This window comes from Glycine soja, chromosome 15, assembly GCF_004193775.1.
Source record: "Glycine soja cultivar W05 chromosome 15, ASM419377v2, whole genome shotgun sequence".
Taxonomy (NCBI): domain Eukaryota; kingdom Viridiplantae; phylum Streptophyta; class Magnoliopsida; order Fabales; family Fabaceae; genus Glycine; species Glycine soja.
In genome coordinates, this window is record NC_041016.1 from 40,567,965 (window position 1) to 40,585,286 (window position 17,322).

Sequence of the window (17,322 nt, forward strand, 5' to 3'; positions counted from 1 at the left end):
TTTGGTCCCTAATCAATATCCGATTTTGCATTTTCTTCTTAATAAATTTTTGTTTTGCAATGAGTCTCTAATAAAACAATAATTTTTTTTTGTCCTTGACACTTATTTTTAGTCCCTAATAAATTAGCAAATTTTGTGTTTGCTCCATGATAAATATTTCCCACTTGTTATTAATAGACTAAAACAAAATATTAGGGACAAAAAATAAAATTATTATTTTATTAGGGACTCAGTGCAAAACAAAAATTTATTAAGGAACAAACACAAAAATAAGATATGATATGATATGATATGTGCGGGACAGGTTGGGTGGTACCCATACTTGCACCCATACCTACATAAATTTGCGGGTATATACCTCTGTTCTGTACTTCGCCTCAAATTTTGTGGCTAATTACCTATCTTGAATATTTTTGCAAGTATCCATAGGATCCAAATATACTTTGTTATCCTTAGATACCAATTATTTTAAAAATTGCCACAAATTGTTTTTTCAAAACTTTAAGGGACATATCATCATTTGCCTGAATTATAATTGTAGCAATTCAAAACACAATTTGTAATATATTATGGATCCAATTGCAAATAAATAAATTATTTGGAATCCAAAACAAAATTTAGTCAATTATTAAGGATCTAAAACATATTTAAGTCAATAATTTTTAATCATTTTCTCAAATAAATTGCACCCAAAATTCATTCTTGAATGTATTTTGTTTTGGTCGATGAGGTCTAGCTTAATTGGTTAAGAAAGGTCCGTGAATTCTTATAAATCTCTTAAAATTCCAGTACAATTCCTACTGACAAAAAAATATATTTTGTTTGTTATCTTGTTGGTGTTGGAATCTCGACTGCGAGATTGACGAACAACATGAGAACGCAGAAGTTCATAGATAACTGTCAAAAGCAAAAATTCACTATATAGTAATCCAATCCTTTTTCTTCCTATAGTATCAATAAGTCAGCAAAAAGAATGGCCCAGGCCAGGAAGAAGAAAAAGAAAAGGACAACACTAGTACTACTCCATTTTAAAATACCATAGTTAATAATACAATAAATTAATGAAAATTAGGAGAACTATTGTGGGCGAAGAGAAGAGAGAACTACGTCTTGGAGAGAGCTATCTCTCTGCATAGCAGCTTTGAATTCATCAAAGGTAACTTTTCCATCACTGTTGGCATCCATTAGGTCAAATATCTCATCCAATTTGCCAGGTTCAGTGATGTCAGTTGGGAGACAGTCTTCTGGTAAAGCCTGTTGTTCAGTGAATTTGTTTGTGTCAAGAGATGAAAGTCACAAGTTAAGGCTAACTAGAAAAATAGAGTATAGTGTGTTTTGAGTCTTCAATTTTAAGTCAAAATTGATCTTGGTCTAAGTTTAAAAAATAAACAAAATTCACCGGTTATAAAGAATATGGAAATCAATATCATAATATTTCTAAAGTATAGGAACTATAACTAACTTTAACCAAAAATTAAGAGACTTCAATTATATTTTATCCTAAAAAAGAAGGGGCATAATATTACTCTGAGCATGGATGCTACTTCTTCCTTGGTGATGCACCCGGATCGATCTGTGTCATACATCTGTGTCAAAGAAAACCGTGAGGCAAATTAGCTCATTATGCTAAGCTCTTTTTCTTTGTATTAGTGTGTATTTGGGTGAGCATTAAAAATGATTATATACAATTAATTTTGGTTAAAATTGATTCTGAAACTATAAATTTTTTGATCCTGCAGAAATTCCTTAAAATTTTTTCTCCAAAATCAATTTCCAACCTAATATCATTTCTTGAATATGAAACCAAACATGAAAATATATACCTAAAATCATTTTAACGGGTATTTCAAGGTGATTTTAGAGAATCTAAACTGAAGCCAAACACGAAGTCATATATAAAGAACTTTACAGTGGTTTCTTTTGTTTATTTTGTGTATGTTGGAGTATTTTTCCAGAGTTGTTGAGAGGTTGTGAACTAAGGTATGGTGAAAATAGTGAGTCATGTAATATAATCACAAAAATAAATAATACATGAGTGATTGCCGTATACGGCATATTTGTGTAGACGGTAAGTTATGAGAAAAGGCTCACCTGGAAGCACAAACGGAGAGCATCATCCCCTTTGGAGTTTTTGAAGCTGGAAAAACCACATAGTATCTCTCTCATGTCAACTGTTCCATCTCGGTTGTCGTCAAACAAGTCAAATATTCGCGGTGCTAGAGGGATCAGTGATGGCATGTTCATTGCTTTCAGCACCTCCTCAAACTCAGATAGAGTGGCATTGTCCCCACTCACACATCTGTTAACAACCAGCAACATTTTTATATCAGTCAAAAGAAACTGTCTAAGACAAGTGCATATACAAATATTTGGTTTCTTGTCAAACTGAAGAGCCACATTTGTGCATGTTTGCGTTAAAGTTCGCAAACTTAAATTTGAATGAATTCCGTATTGAAGCTGAGTTTGCAAAAACAACATTCCATTTTCTTCCATTTCAAGCTGAGTTTCAAGGCAAAATTGAGTCGAAACTTGTTTATAATCGAACTCAGCTGAGAACTAAATAGACTTCATTAGTTTTACTTTTTAAAGAATCTTGGAGTGTCCCAACTAAATATAAAATATAGTCTTAGACCCTGTTTGGATAAACTTCTCTATAAAGAATAAGAAAATAAGAAGCTAAAATGAATTAACCTTCTTGCACAAGTTAAAATCAACTTATGCACTTAATTTTTAGAGAAGCTCTTTTAATATAAATTCTCTCAAAGCTAAGGTACATAAGTTAATTTTATCTTATGGAGAAGCTTAATGTATTTTACTTTCTTATTTTCTTCTCCTATTAGTGTTTATAGAGAAGTTTATCCAAATAAGGCCTTAGTAGTTTGATCAGTTCTGAATTTTGATCTTGACTCATGAATACTTACATCTTCTTAAAACTCATCCTGAGATTTTCAATTTCCTCTTCTGTGAGATCATGTGTTCCCACCAAGGATTTCAGTTTTTTGGTTCTGAGGAAGATTGTGGTGCTCCAAATACTTGCAATTGCAACTGCACGCAGTTTGCGCCTAGCGTTGAAGCTCTGCAATCTTGAGACAATCTCAGGGTCCATTGCATCATCTTTGGCCTTGTCACCTACCACCCATGGATGACTCAGAAGCTGTTCCAAGACATAAATCAAAATGTAAGTGTGGGGGGGCTATTGTTCTCAAAGTATTTTAATAAAATATCCCCAAACTTCTTTGTGCTTGAAAATAATATGATGCAAAATGTTGAACACTGATTAGTAGTTATTTTTTTTTTCCTGAAAGATTTAGATGCATTACTAAAAACTACTAGTATTTAAGTAAAAAAAAATCTAAACATATAGTAAATAAATAACGGTTTTTTTGTGGTAATTTATTCCAACACAGAATTGCTATCATAGTAGATATGCTTCATTCTTTGTACCAAGAAAAGAAAAAAGAAATATGCCTCAATTAAATTTAAGATTAATGAAGTTGGTAAGAGTGTACAATACATCTTGAGCACTAGGTCTTCTACTAGGATCAACAATCAAAAGATCTGAAATCAGTTGCTTCGCTGAACGGGTAATGCCCTTCCATGTCTTCTCATAGAAACTGAAATTCCCCTGTTCCAAAATATTGGATTTGGTAAGCAAGAACATTATAGAATGATCACTAGGTGGAAGATGTAACATGTACCCGTATTTAACTTAAAATTTGTTTCTTCTAAGAGTCCAAAGGTTATGATAGTCACGCAATTAACAGTGCAACACAGGATACTAAACCTTTGAACTGATCATTGGATCTGGCACATTAATGCAAAGGTATAGTGGCTTGCAAATGATGTAATTTAATGTATTTTGTACTTTTATGATGAAAGTGGTAAGTTACTATGAGAAAACACGTGGTAGATTGAAAATGGATAATGTATTTGAGTAAAAGTCACATTTTCCTACATTGCTCATTTTTACAGTCTGTTACTCATTCTCTCTTTGAGGAATCACACTTTAAATCTGTGCATGATATGTTACTTACATTCATTATCATTTGTTGTTTCTGGCGATTATTTTGAGCAATGAAAGGTGGATACCTGCACACACACACAAAAAAAAAGATAAAATTGAGCTAATTTTATTATTTAAGAGAAATATAATAATTTCCTTCATCTATTGTTGTGCCTAGAAGAAAACATCTACAGTGAAGCAAAGGACAGCTGATCAACATAATATGCAAAATTGAGTGATAAGATGAATATGAAAACCTCATCCTTTAATTATTTGCCTTCAATTATAAGGTGATACCATATTTTATTTCTATGTCTAAAAGTGATTGATGACTTTCCCTATGTAGTGCAATTGCACATGGACAGATAGGGACAGCAAACTGAAATATGTGAAAGGAAAAAGAAAAAGTCAACATACCCTGAGAGCAAGATATATAGAATCACCCCCAGAGACCACATGTCACTCTTGGTAGTTATCTTCCCTTGAGAAAGAGCCTCTGGTGAAACGTAATCAATGGATCCAAACAAACCAACAACTGGGTCAGTGAATTCCTCAACAGAACTCAACCCAAAGTCCATGATCTTAAGAGGAGAGTCCCTCCTCACATCCAAGAAAAGGCAATTCTCAGGCTTCAAATCTCTGTGGACAATGTTAGCTCTATGAATAGCCTCTAATCCTGAAGCTATCTGGCGAACCACACCTGCAGCTTCAGTCTCTGAGTACCTATGCATAGATAGAATATATCAGATACGATACATATTTGATACGGGATATGATTATTCTAAAAAAAATCATAAAACATAATAGTATATAATTGCAATGCTGCAAATTTAAGTTAAAAATATACTTCTTGGACATTGCAAAAAATAAAATAAAAATTAAAAATGTTATCATAAATCACTTTCTATTCTCTACAAATTGGAATAGTTTTAATCGCATTCCTTTCTTGAGATCATCCATAAAGAGAGTTTCTATTTTTGATTCATCAAGGAACAATGTTTTTGTTTCTATATTATACATACTTCTATCTCTCATATATACCTATATTAGATTTTCATAACTTTTTTGAAGGCTATGTAGAATAAATTAAAGTATCCAAACGCGTATCACTGAAGTATCCAAAAGTATTGGAATCGGATGCGTGGGACAAATGAAAAGTATTGGTGCTTCATAAGTACCTATCTTGTGCCACAATCCTATCAAACAGTTCTCCACCAGAACACAGCTCCAACACAAGGTGCACCCCATTTGAGTCCTCATACACATCATAGAGGTCAATCACATTAGGGTGTGGTGAAACATTTTCCACTATTCTCCTCATCACAAGAATCTCATTTGTGAGCAAGGCATCTGAGACTGAGACTTGTCTCCATGTGGGGAATCCCATCATAGCTGCTGTGCTCTTCTTCTCTCCACCCTTTGGTCTTGGAAATCCAGAAGGGTTGTTGGAGTTTGAGGCAGTGCCTACCCTTCTCAGGGTTTTGATGGCTACATGTGTTTTGGTGTCACTGCTTGATTTTTTGGTGCCTTTTCTGACAACAGAAAATCCACCTCTTCCTAGGACTTCTGAAACTTCATACTCATCTGAGAGTTTTCTGGTTTCATTCCCCATGGTGGTGTGGTGCACACAAAGTCTTTGAAATTATGGAATCTTGAAGACTCAGAAAATGTGCAGTGGGAAGGGAATTGGTATGTAAAAAAATGTTAACTTTAATTCAATGATAGGGGCTTTCAAAACGCGTGTTGAAACGGTTGAGAGTGACATTAGCCTGTTGTAAGAGTTTGTGGATTAGTTTATGACATAAAATATGAAACAAATTGGGATAGGTACAAGAGAAAAAACAATATGGCTGGTAGGAGCTGTTCTGGAAGGGACAAAGAGAGAGTCAACTGCTGGCATTATATTCGAAGTTTCCCTGATCGCCATTTAGCCAAATTCAGATTTAATCTTTGTCAGGATGAAGTGTAAAACAAAAGAAATAAACTAGGATAACTGACTTGGATTTTATCTCAAGGCTCTCCTTAACCTAATCCATATCATGATATTTACTAGCATTTTAATTTTTAATTGTCTTTATATTAAACATACATATAGTTCTCTCTCTCTCTATATATATATTTGTTGTATTTATCTAATACTACTATTTATTTTTTTACATTTGGAAACAGTTTGAGACTCTATGGAGTAGTAGTGTAAGCTTCTTTCATGTTAGGTAATAGGAATTGCTCAACTACAAGTCACACATTCTTTTTTAATTTTTTTTTGTTGAGATGAAAGATTATGGGTGTCCTCTAACCTACTTGTTAATCTTGCTTGTGGTGTATGATGGTCACTAACTCAAAGAAATCTTTAAGCAAACATATAAATCTAACGAAACTTTACACTATTTCATAAATGAAATTAAAGGATTATGTATTTTTTCTTCCATAAAGATTATCTTTTGATTTTGTTCCTCAATTCTTTTTATTTAATTTATTTTTTAATAAAAATATGTTTCTTAGCCCCCCAGAGTAATTTCGCTTCAGGTGATGATGAGCCATAATCAACTTTAATATACCATACGTCAGTGATCCATTTGCTATATGTCATTACTTAACAAATAGCAAAACTAAAACATTTGTTTTATAAATCAGGGTTAAATTTAGAGGCATTGATATCAAAATTGGTTAATTTTATATAAATAAAAACACAACCTAAAATAAACAAGGTTAGGTATACTTTTTTTTCATTTTACGGAATAATGTTCATTAGAAAGCATGAAAACGGTGCAAAAAATTATGCAAAAATACATGATTGTCTTAATATTTAGGCTTAATTACTATTTTGATCCTCTAATTTATTTTAAAAGTTTAATTTAGTCTTCTTATTATTAAAAGGTTCAAATAGATCATAATTTTTAAAAGAGTTTCAATTAGGTCCTTTTATTTATAGAAGTTTCAATTAAGTTTCTTATTTTTTTTTTAAAATGTTTTCAATTTGGTTCCATTTAAAATCAAATTTTATCTTATTTTTTAAATTTTTGGAGTAGATGGAAGAAAAAAGGGACCAAATTGCACCCATTTTTATAGAAAAAAGATCCAAATGAACTTAAAAAAATAAAAATTAAAGGACTAAAATTGTAATTAAACCTATTATTTATGTAGTAGTGTATTGAAGTATGATATTACAAAGTTTGATTGTGAATGGGTCTATTTGCTAACTTGGGTTGGCATGTGTGGTTAAGGATTCAAAGTTAACTTCCGTCTTCTGTATGGATATGGTTGGGTTCAATTTCTCCTCAAACTACTAAAATCTTGTTTGGTAAACAACTCCAGGAAGATCCTCTTATGCTCAAAGGTTGGATATGCAATAATATGACTAAGAAATAATATTTTGAGTGGGTCTTTATTGACAGCTTTAGCATGTCATTGATGCCTCCGATTGAGATTGACTTAGTCTCTCAAAACTCTAATAGGTAGTTTGGTTCATTGAACTTTGAATATTGCTAGTAGTAAACTATGCCTTTTTCTAACACTGTGTGATAAGAGATCACTTAAGATCGTCTTGGAAAATAGGTATAAAAAGAAAGGAACTTGACCCTAATCGTGACCTATCGATAGAATCAAAGTTATCAAAAGGGGCATGACCCTAACCGTGATCTGCTGATAGAACTAACACTATCAATTTTTAACCCAAGAACAAAGGAAAAGCTCTCACAATAGAGAAACTCTTAAATTTTATTAATCTTCAAATTCTCCCAACAAGCTGTTTAAGGAGTCTATCTGTACTCCTATTAATAACCCTAATTTAGGCCCAAGGGCCAATAACTAATCTAATAATTAAAATATTTTAAAAAAACAATAAAAGGTCGTGACAGTCCATTACAAGTCTGAAAATAGGTTCAAAATACAATTAAAAATGAAAACAAATCTTATTCTAAAAGTTGGTTAAAATTTATGAGCATGTTGAGCTTAATTATTATCTAACCAACCCAATATTAATAATCCACCAAAATTGATCAACTCAATGCTTCTTGTCTTGTAAATTGTGCTTCCTAAAGTGATTCTTCAAGTTGACCTCAAAGTATCTTCATCAATTTGTAGGAGAGTGACCCAATTAGGTGCAACCCTTAATTCACATTGGTATTCTTTCTTAGATCTTTAGAATCAGGCCTTGCAATGCTTGCTTCATCCTCTTAGTCTTGGGCCTTGCCATAGGACCTTCAATCCCCTGTAAAGGATCATTAGACGGGCTAGTTGCACCTCCATCATTCCCTTCCTCTTTGAAAGGATTCGTCCTCGAATCTGATTCATTACCTACATCAAAGAAAGATAGATCAGCCAAATTAAAGGTGGCACTTATGTTACCATATTCTCTTGGCAAGTCCAGCTTGTAAGTATTGTCATTTATCTTTTCTAGAACTTGAAAAGGCTTATCTCCTCTTGGTTGCAACTTGGATTTTCTTTGAGCCGGGAATCTTTCTTTCCTCATATGAACCATTCCTAATCTCCTGGAAACTTTTCACTAAAGTATGCAACTAGTTTAGAGTCCTGCATCAGTATTGCTCTTATTCCAACATCAGAAGCATTACATTCAATTTCAAAAGCTTTATCAAAATTAGGCAAACAAAGCAAAGGTGCATTTGTTAGCTCACCTTTCAATAAATTAAAAGTTTTCTCATGCACGTCAGTCCACTTGAACACCACATTCTTTTTTACAAGTTCATTTAAAGGTGTAGCAAGTGAACTAAAGTTCTTCAATAATCTTCTATAAAAACTTGCTATACCATGAAAACTTCTTACCTCATTAGCATTCTTAGGTTAAAGCCATTCCCTAATTGTCTTTACCTTTTCTTCATCCACACTTATTCCTTTTGAGCTATTGACAAAACTCAAGAACACAACATATTCATGGAAAAAAGAACACTTTTTAAGATTGACATACAATTTATTTCCTCTCAAAACATTAAAAACATGTAAATGATCAACATGTTCCTCTAATGTTTTGCTATAGATCAAACTGTCTTCAAGATACACCACAACAAATTTTCCAATGCAAGCACGCAAAACATGGTTCATTAACCTCATGAAGGTACTGGGTGCATTAGTTAAACCAAATGGCATTACCAGCCACTCATATAAACCATATTTTGTTTTAGAAGTTATTTTCCATTCATCACCTTCTTTCATGCGAATTTGACAGTATTCCCTCTTCAAATATATTTTAGAAAACACACACGAAACATGAAATTCATCAAACATATCATCCAATCTAGGGATATGATATCTATACTTTACAATGATTTTATTTATGCCCCATTTTTCTTTGGAACCAAGATCAGAGGAACAGAACACAAACCAAGAATTTTCCTAAGAAATCCCTTTTGCAAGAACTCATCAACTTGCCTTTGAATCTCCTTTGCTTCTTCTGAACTTGGCCTATAGGTTGGCCTATTTGGAAGTGAAGCATCAGGAATGAAGTCAGTCAATTTGATGCTCAATACCTCTTGAAAGAGGTAATTGATAACTGCTATGTATAGGTATTTTGGGATTAAATTAAGTAGGGATTGTTAATTTTTCTCTCTTATTTCTTCCTTTTTGTGTGAATAATTGGAATTTTTACATCATTTAAGTTTTTGTATAGAAAGTGTTAAAAGCTGTGAATTTATCATGATTGGTGAATAATTGGCATAGAAAAACAAAGTAAAGTTAAAAGAAGAAGAAAATTTGAAGATATGAAGCTACTCACTCAGCGCATATAAAGCGTTCAGCGTGATGCAGGCGCTTAGCAGGCAACGCATGCCTAGCGCCAAGAAGTTGAGAGAGTATGAAACGTGAAGGCCCGCTTAGCACAAATCACGTGCTAAGCGCGAGGTTACCGCCATACTCACTAAGCGCAGCCATCAAGCTTAGGGCAAAGGTTGCGTGAAAACCAAGTTGAACTGCACCTATAAAAGAAGAAGAGAGAAGAAGGAAAAATACACCAAAAATTTAAGAGAATATAATTCCTTACAGAAGGCAAAGGCCAGAAGCAGAAGAAGCAATCATTAGGAGTCATTCCTTTCCTCCATTCCCTTTTTCAATTTCCCTCTTTCTAAATATTATCATCTTGCAATCATAAAGCCTCTTATGACAATGAAAGGTTAAACCCTTTTTGTTGGGAGCTTCACAGCCAACTGCTCTTGATGTAATTTCTCTTCCTATCTATTTATGAATATTACATTTTCATTATCCTTTTCTGTGATTATGGTTTGATCACCCATTTGCATAGTAAGTTTTAGGGATAACATTGGAAAGTGTTATTCTTTAATAAAACTGGAAAAAGGATATCTAAATAATTCATCACCAAGGATAGGTTGATTTTGTTTAGCTTGTTATATATCTCTCTTCTTAATGCAATTTAACTGTTTTTTTATCTCTTAAAGAGATTTGGGAGAGAAAATAGATAAATTATGTTCTTTTGCTTGAGGGATCATGGTTAGAGTATGAGTTGATGCAAGTGAAAATTGGAATAAACATAAATAGAGAAAAATTATCCTCTGTATCATCTTCCTTTTTCCCTGTTGTGACATCCTAGAATTTCTACCCGGAATTTTGTAAGTGTTACATCTAAATGATTATATATATATATATATATATATATATATATATATATATATATATATATATATATATATTATTCAGTGTATATATATTCTTGGTAGAAGTATGTACATTGGGGGAAAGATACGCGGGTTAGACTAATTAACAAAGAGTAACCCATAACCGAACGGTTATAGAGTAATTCGCAATTAATTAGTCTAAAAATTATCGTTTTGCGTGCAACTTAAAATTTAAAAAAACCAACCTCTGAACCACGCTCAGGGTCTCATTCTGAGCGTTTTGATATATATTGCCTACTTTCGAAAACGGGCCCCGACGGGTGCAGAGAAACACGAGGAACTGGAACCAGAGAGGTGGCATGCAAACCGAGGCAGGATTTCAGCATCCTAAAGGTCAAATTTTTTCTCCTTTGTGGCTGAGTATGACGTCAAATCAAGGAAAAAAGGTGGGCCCTTTTGCTCCACTTAAAATGGGACATGTGGCAAGTGCTTTTAGAAAAGAAAAGGAAAAAGAAAAGAAAATCATTTTTTTTAAAAAACAGCCCAAATCTTCTCTCTCTTCATTCAGAAAATTTCAAAAACTTCTCCCTCTTTCCACGTTGCTTTTCTCTTCTTCTTCTCCACCATTGAAGCCTCCATTGAAGCTCCAAAATTCCTCCTCATTTCTACCCCAAATTGCAAGGAGAAGCCATTTTCGGAGTCTTGGAGCACACCTCTACTTTGTGGGGCTTCAAATTTCAGGTAAGGGTGGACTTCTTCTCACTTGAAATTCGTGGGTGTTGGGTTTTTGGGAGCTATGATGGGTAGTTCTACTAGGTTATTGCCTTAGGGTAGTTATTTCTGAAGGAATTTGTTGAAATCATTCTAAACTTGATATGTTTGATGTGAGCAAAATTACCCATGCTGATTTAGGGTTTTATGATGATGCTTTGTGATATATGTATGCTGAAAATGTTGATAGAAAACTGGTAGAGATGATAGGGAGAGTTAACTTAGGGTTAAATGTGAGATTGGTAATGTTGTGAGTGGAAAAGTGTGAGATTTTGAGGGTTAGAAAAGCCAACTTTGGGGTTAGTGGAAATTGGAGTCAAAAGTGAGTTGATTCAAGTTTAGAATGTCAATTAGGACTTGTAGGAAAGCTTGGGCAGAACAAATGAGAAAAATGAGTGACAAATGTGAAAGAAAAGAGCCATTTCTAGGGTAAATTAGGTGTTGAGAGGTCAAATTTTGAATAGGTGGAGTTTTCACCTTAAAACCAGTTTGAGAAATTTTAAATCAATATTATAGACTTGATTGAGATGAGAGTTTACCCCAAAATTACCCAATTCCCATTTCACCTTTCAAACCTTGAGAATTCACTAAATTGGTGGGTTTTGGATACCTATATTTTGATTTGCTTTGGTTTGAAGTTTGTTTTTGATTTAAATATGATTTATACATGATTTAGGACTTGTAGGATCCAATTTGAGTAAAATTGGATGTGGGCAAGTTGGATTTCGAAATCTGCCATATTATGCAGAAAAATGTTGTTAAATTGTGCAACAGATTTTTACCAAATGTGCAGAAAAATGGTTGTGCATTGCTAGTCACGGGAAGGGTAGTACATCTCGTGTTCCAGGCATTTTTTAGCAGATCCCAACGGTCAAAATGTATATTTATGTACTAGGAACCTCCAGCAAAATTTTCAAGGCAATCCAATGGTTAACGAATCGTAAAGAAGAGAATGTTACTGGGGTATGTGAGTAGGGAAAACTGTGGAATTTGAATGAGTTTTGTGCAGAGTTTTCTGCCTCCACTCTGTTTTCTTGGTTTAGGGTAGTTTCATGATAAATGAAATTGAATTGTTTGGATATTGGGAAAGCTTGGAGGGGTTGATGGGGACCCGGTGCTGAGAGGAACGAGGATAAGGGCTACGTAGGAGTGCGTGAGCTCAATTTAAAGGTGGGCAACTGGGGATGGTGTGTTTATGTTTGACTTGTGGAAGTAGGAGAGTTGATTTGCGCCATCACCCGATCGCCACCTAGTACCACATATGACGGGTGCCCCATAATCCAATAAGCTTGATGTGAGAAAGCGTGGAAGAGTTAGTCTTCCTACTTTTGTTTGTTGACCACAGAGTGGTACCTGGAAATATGTCGCGCGGGTCAGGAGACCTTGGGGACGTCAGGTGGGGTGCTATTTCCCAAAACCAATCTTGGCTAATCCCGACCCAACCCGGGCATTGTCAGTCAGTGAGAACCTGTGACGTACCTAAGCAGGCGAGCTCTTGGCAGTCAACCAATAAAAGAACAAAGTCCACAAAGCACGGAGACTTGTGTGGCGGCTGGCCAGCTATGTATCTTGGGTGGTATCTGGAAATTAGCCTCTGGTAATCGATTACCATTCGTGGGTAATCGATTAGAGGTAACACTGTGTAATCGATTACCTTACACAGTGTAATTTTTAGTTTCCAATGTGCAAAGGCTGTGTAATTCATTTTTGGGCACTGGTAATCAATTACATACTTTGGTAATCGATTACCAGAGAGGAAATCCCTTGAAAAAGACATTTTGACTATGCGTAGTCGTTATAGGACGCATTGTATTGTTACCTGTGTAGTTAGATTTCTTGTGAAAGAGTCTACCCTCTTTCTTTCATCTCTTGTAGATCACGATGGCAGCGCAGTTGATCCATGATCGCGTTGCGATGGAGTGCCTAGAGGGTGTTTGGGAGACCCTCGAAGGCAATGAGAGGTGCCGATTTCGTGGCACAATTCGACTTACTGCTACTTCATTAGTACATCCGGAGGAACCCGCACGCACACTTCAGCAGCCTGTGGAGTGGATACTACCTACACCTACTCCATATCGACTAGTTGAGCCGGTTCAAGTGATAGAGGTGTCATCCTCTGAAGAGGATCTTGAAGAGGACCCAGAGGAGTTACCTCCTGAACCTGTTGTGGATGCCCTTGACTTCCCAAAGGATGATGAGGACCCACTCCCTGATGTTGATTCTCCAGAGGATATTATGTCAACATCTGAGGCAGACTCTATAGAGGAGAGTGACCCTGGAGGGACAGCGAATAGTGACGACTCTTCATCATAGTAGACGACTCCTTAGACTAGGCGTACATACTTTTTGGGGGTGGGTGTATCTAGTTCATACTGCTAGGTTTACTCTTTTGATTTTTGGGTGGGTAGACCTATTGTATAGAGATTTTGATGATTGTATATATTGTGGCTGAAGCCACCACAGTTGTTACCTTTGCTCTGGATGTCACTATGTTATTTTGCAAACTCCCATATTTTGGACAGTTTTAGATGATAAATATAATTATGTTTTATTTTGTTATTTGAAAAGGAAATGTTAACAAACTTTATTTGAAAAGAGTTTACCGACAACATCTTATTATTTCTCACGTGACGACCTAAAATGATGGCTGGTATATTTTTGAATGAGCAAAATAGTTTAAAGGTTATGAGTGATCAGAAAGAAATGAATCCGAATAGAGTTGTGAACTGGCCATTCAGGACTCTATAGTGATAATTTTCCTTCTGAATTTAATTACCGTGAAATGAATAACAGTGCGAAAAAAAAAGAAAAAGAGAAAAAGAGAAAAAATTTCCCATGGTTTCTGCTATTTAATTTATTACTATTAAACCAGTCATTATTTAGGGACGCCACACATGTGATCTATCCTCATCTATATTTTGAAGAACACATCATGGCAAAGGACCGGCCACAGAGGATCACTCTAAAGGACTACTCTAGTTCCTCTACACCTTAGTACTTCATAAGCATAGCCCAACTTAAAGTTCAAGTTGCCAACATCACTTATCCAGATTCCCTCATCCAGCTGATTCAAGGAAAATCTCTTTCATGGGCTACCAAATGAAGATCCATATGCCCACCTTGCTACATACATAAAGATTTGCAACACGGTGAAGATAGCAGGAGTTCCAGAAGATGGCATCCACCTCAACCTGTTTTCTTTTTCATTGGCTGGTGAAGCAAAAAGATGTTTGAACTCCTTCAAAGGAAATAGCTTATGGACATGGGAAGAGGTGGTGGAGAAGTTCTTGAAGAAATATTTTCCAAAGTCCAAGACCGCTGAGGGAAAGTGGAAATCTCGTTATTCCATCAATTCCCTGATGAATCATTGAGTGAAGCTCTTGAACGCTTCCATGGTTTACTCTGGAAGACTCCTACCCATAAGTTTAGTGAGTCAATTCAGCTAAACACATTCATTGATGGCTTGTGACCCCATTCTAAGCAACTTCTCGATGCCTCCAATGGTAGAAAGATCAAACTGAAGAAACTTGATGAAGCTATGGAGTTGATTGAAAACATGGCAGCCAGTGACCATGTTATCCTTTGTGATCAAGCTTTCACACCCACAAAGAAGAGTCTTCTTGAGCTCACATCACAAGATGCACTAATAGCTCAAAACAAGTTCCTAGCCAAGCAAATAGAGACCCTTACAAAGACACTGAACAAGCTTCCTCAATAGTTGCATGTAGTGCAACCTGCTCATTCTTTAGTCATGCAAATTGGGGGATGCAGTATTTATGGTGGGGCTCATAAGTCAGGCATGTGCATGGCTCAGGACGATGCATCCAAAGAAGTCAACTACATGGCCAATCCCAACCATCAAGGGTTTCATCAAGGAGGACCTCCAGGATATAATCAGGGGGGAAATTTCTCTCAAGGCCAAGGCTGTAGATCCCATTCTAGGAATAAATTCAACAAAGATCAAGGTGGTCCATCCATCTGGCCTCCCAACCAAGGGCCTAATCTCTATGAGAGGACCACCAAGCTAGAAGACACTCTGGCTCAATTTATGCAGGTTTCCTTGTCAAATCACAAGAGCATAGAGTCAGCTGTCAAGAATTTGGAGGTTTAGGTGGGCCAACTAGCTAAGCAACTGGCTGAAAGGTCCACAGGGAGTTTTGTGGCAAACACTAAGAAGAATCCCAAGGAAGAGTGCAAGGCGGTTCTTACTAGAATCCAAAGGAGGGAAAATGTTGAGAGAGAAAAGAGAGATGATGGAGTAGTGGAGGATGTGAGTAATGAGGAAGGAGAGAATAAAAAGAGAGAAAATGATGAAAAAGAAAAAAATGAGAGTAAGGAGAGTGGTAATGAAGTCTTAACCACTAAAACCAAGAGTATGTTAGTTAGGGAGGCTAGGAAGAAGATACTCGCAACCCTAGTGAAGGACATCCCATATCCCTTGGTGTCGTCAAAGAAAGAGAAGGAGCGATACTTTGCTCATTTCCTTGATATATTTGTTGGATCAAGTGGCTTCGGAATAATTAAGAAAGGGGGGTGAATTAATTATTAATGTACCTTGACTAATTAAAACTTATCCTTCTTAATGTTACTAGATTCAATTAGGCTTTACTACTAAGTTATGTAACTTAAACAAAAGTAAAGCGTAAAAGTAAAGTGCACAGTGGAAATTAAAAAATGTAGGGAAGAAGAAGACAAACACAAGAATTTTATAGTGGTTTGGCAACAACCCGTGCCTACATCCAGTCCCAAAGCAACCACCGGTTCTTGAGATTTCTTTCAACCTTGTAAAATTCTTTACAAGCAAAGATCCACAAGGGATGCACCCTCCCTTGTTCTCTTTGAACAACCAAGTGGATGTACCCTCCACTTGAATTGATCCACAAGAGATGTACCCTCTCTTGTTCTCAGTTGCAACAACCCAAGTAGATGTACCCTCTACTTGTACCACAAAGGATTTACCCTCCAATGTGTTAAGACAAAGAATTCTTAGGCGGTTAGTCCTTTGAATCTTTGTAAGGGGAAACAAAAGATATCTTAGATGGTTAGTCCTTTGAAATCTTTTGTTTAAGGGAAAGGGAAGAATCAAAAGAATTCTCAGGCAGTTAGTCCTTTGAATTCTCTTGGAAAGAGAGAAGGGAGACACAAAAGAATTCAGGCGATTAATCCTTCATTCTTTTGGAAAAGGGATAAGAGATACACAAAAAGATTTCAGGCCATTAGTCCTTGTTGAATTCTTTTTTGCAAAGGGAGAAGAGAATGAAAGATGAGTAGGAAAGAATTGTAAAGGTTTAAAGGTTTCTCAAAAGTTGTTCAAGAAGTTGTTCAAAAAAGAAAATTGAATGCAAGTCAAGGTCTTGCTTTGATAGACTCTTCGTGTTTGGTCAAGAAAACCATTGAAAGAGTTATAACCTTGAGAAAATCATGTCAAGAGTTACATCTCTTGACCTTTTGTTCAAAACTTGTCACTGGTAATCGATTACACAATGCTTTTTATGAAAAGATGTGACTTTTCTCAATTGAATTTGAATTTCAACATTCAGATACACTGGTAATCGATTACCAATATATTGTAATCGATTACACCATTTAAAAATCATTTGGAACGTTGCAAATTCAGTTAAAGCTTTTTGAAATCAAATTTTAACACTGGTAATCGATTACCAGAGAGTAAATACTCTGGTAACTTAGAAAAATTTGAGAAAACTCTTTTGTAAAACAAAATTGTGCTATGTTTGGTTTTTGAAAAATTCTTTTCAATACTTCCCTTGTGAAGTCTTGACTTGTTGCTTCTTGATTTCTTCTCTTGAATCTTGAATTCATCTTCTCTTGAATCTTGATTCTTCTTGATTTCCTCTAATGAATCTTGAAATTAATCTTGATCTTGAACTTGTTGACTTAATCTTGAAATCATTCTTTTGGGATTTTTGTCATCATCAAAACTACTTGATTTATACTTGATTCATCATC

General features: G+C 35.2%; 1 protein-coding gene across 1 annotated transcript; it reads right to left on the reverse strand.

Annotated features, from left to right (window-relative positions):
• Positions 1 to 801: 801 nt before the first annotated feature.
• LOC114386717 (calcium and calcium/calmodulin-dependent serine/threonine-protein kinase-like) lies at positions 802 to 5,615 on the reverse strand. The gene is made up of 8 exons (XM_028346757.1): positions 5,182 to 5,615; positions 4,421 to 4,726; positions 4,035 to 4,089; positions 3,515 to 3,625; positions 2,922 to 3,154; positions 2,092 to 2,299; positions 1,527 to 1,586; positions 802 to 1,254 (listed from the first exon to the last, which is right to left on the reverse strand). The coding sequence occupies exons 1-8, from the start codon at positions 5,613 to 5,615 to the stop codon at positions 1,078 to 1,080; spliced, it is 1,584 nt and encodes a 527-aa protein (XP_028202558.1). The 3' UTR covers positions 802 to 1,077.
• Between the last annotated feature and the right edge of the window lie 11,707 nt (positions 5,616 to 17,322).

Coding starts and splice junctions, on each gene's coding strand:
- LOC114386717 (XM_028346757.1), bottom strand. CDS start 5,615: ATGGGGAATGAAACCAGAAAACTCTCAGATGAGTATGAAGTTTCAGAA. Junction 4,727..5,181: donor AGGATTGTGGCACAAGATAG/GTACTTATGAAG, acceptor ATCTATGCATAG/GTACTCAGAGACTGAAGCTG. Junction 3,626..4,034: donor AACAACAAATGATAATGAAT/GTAAGTAACATA, acceptor ATTTTGGAACAG/GGGAATTTCAGTTTCTATGA.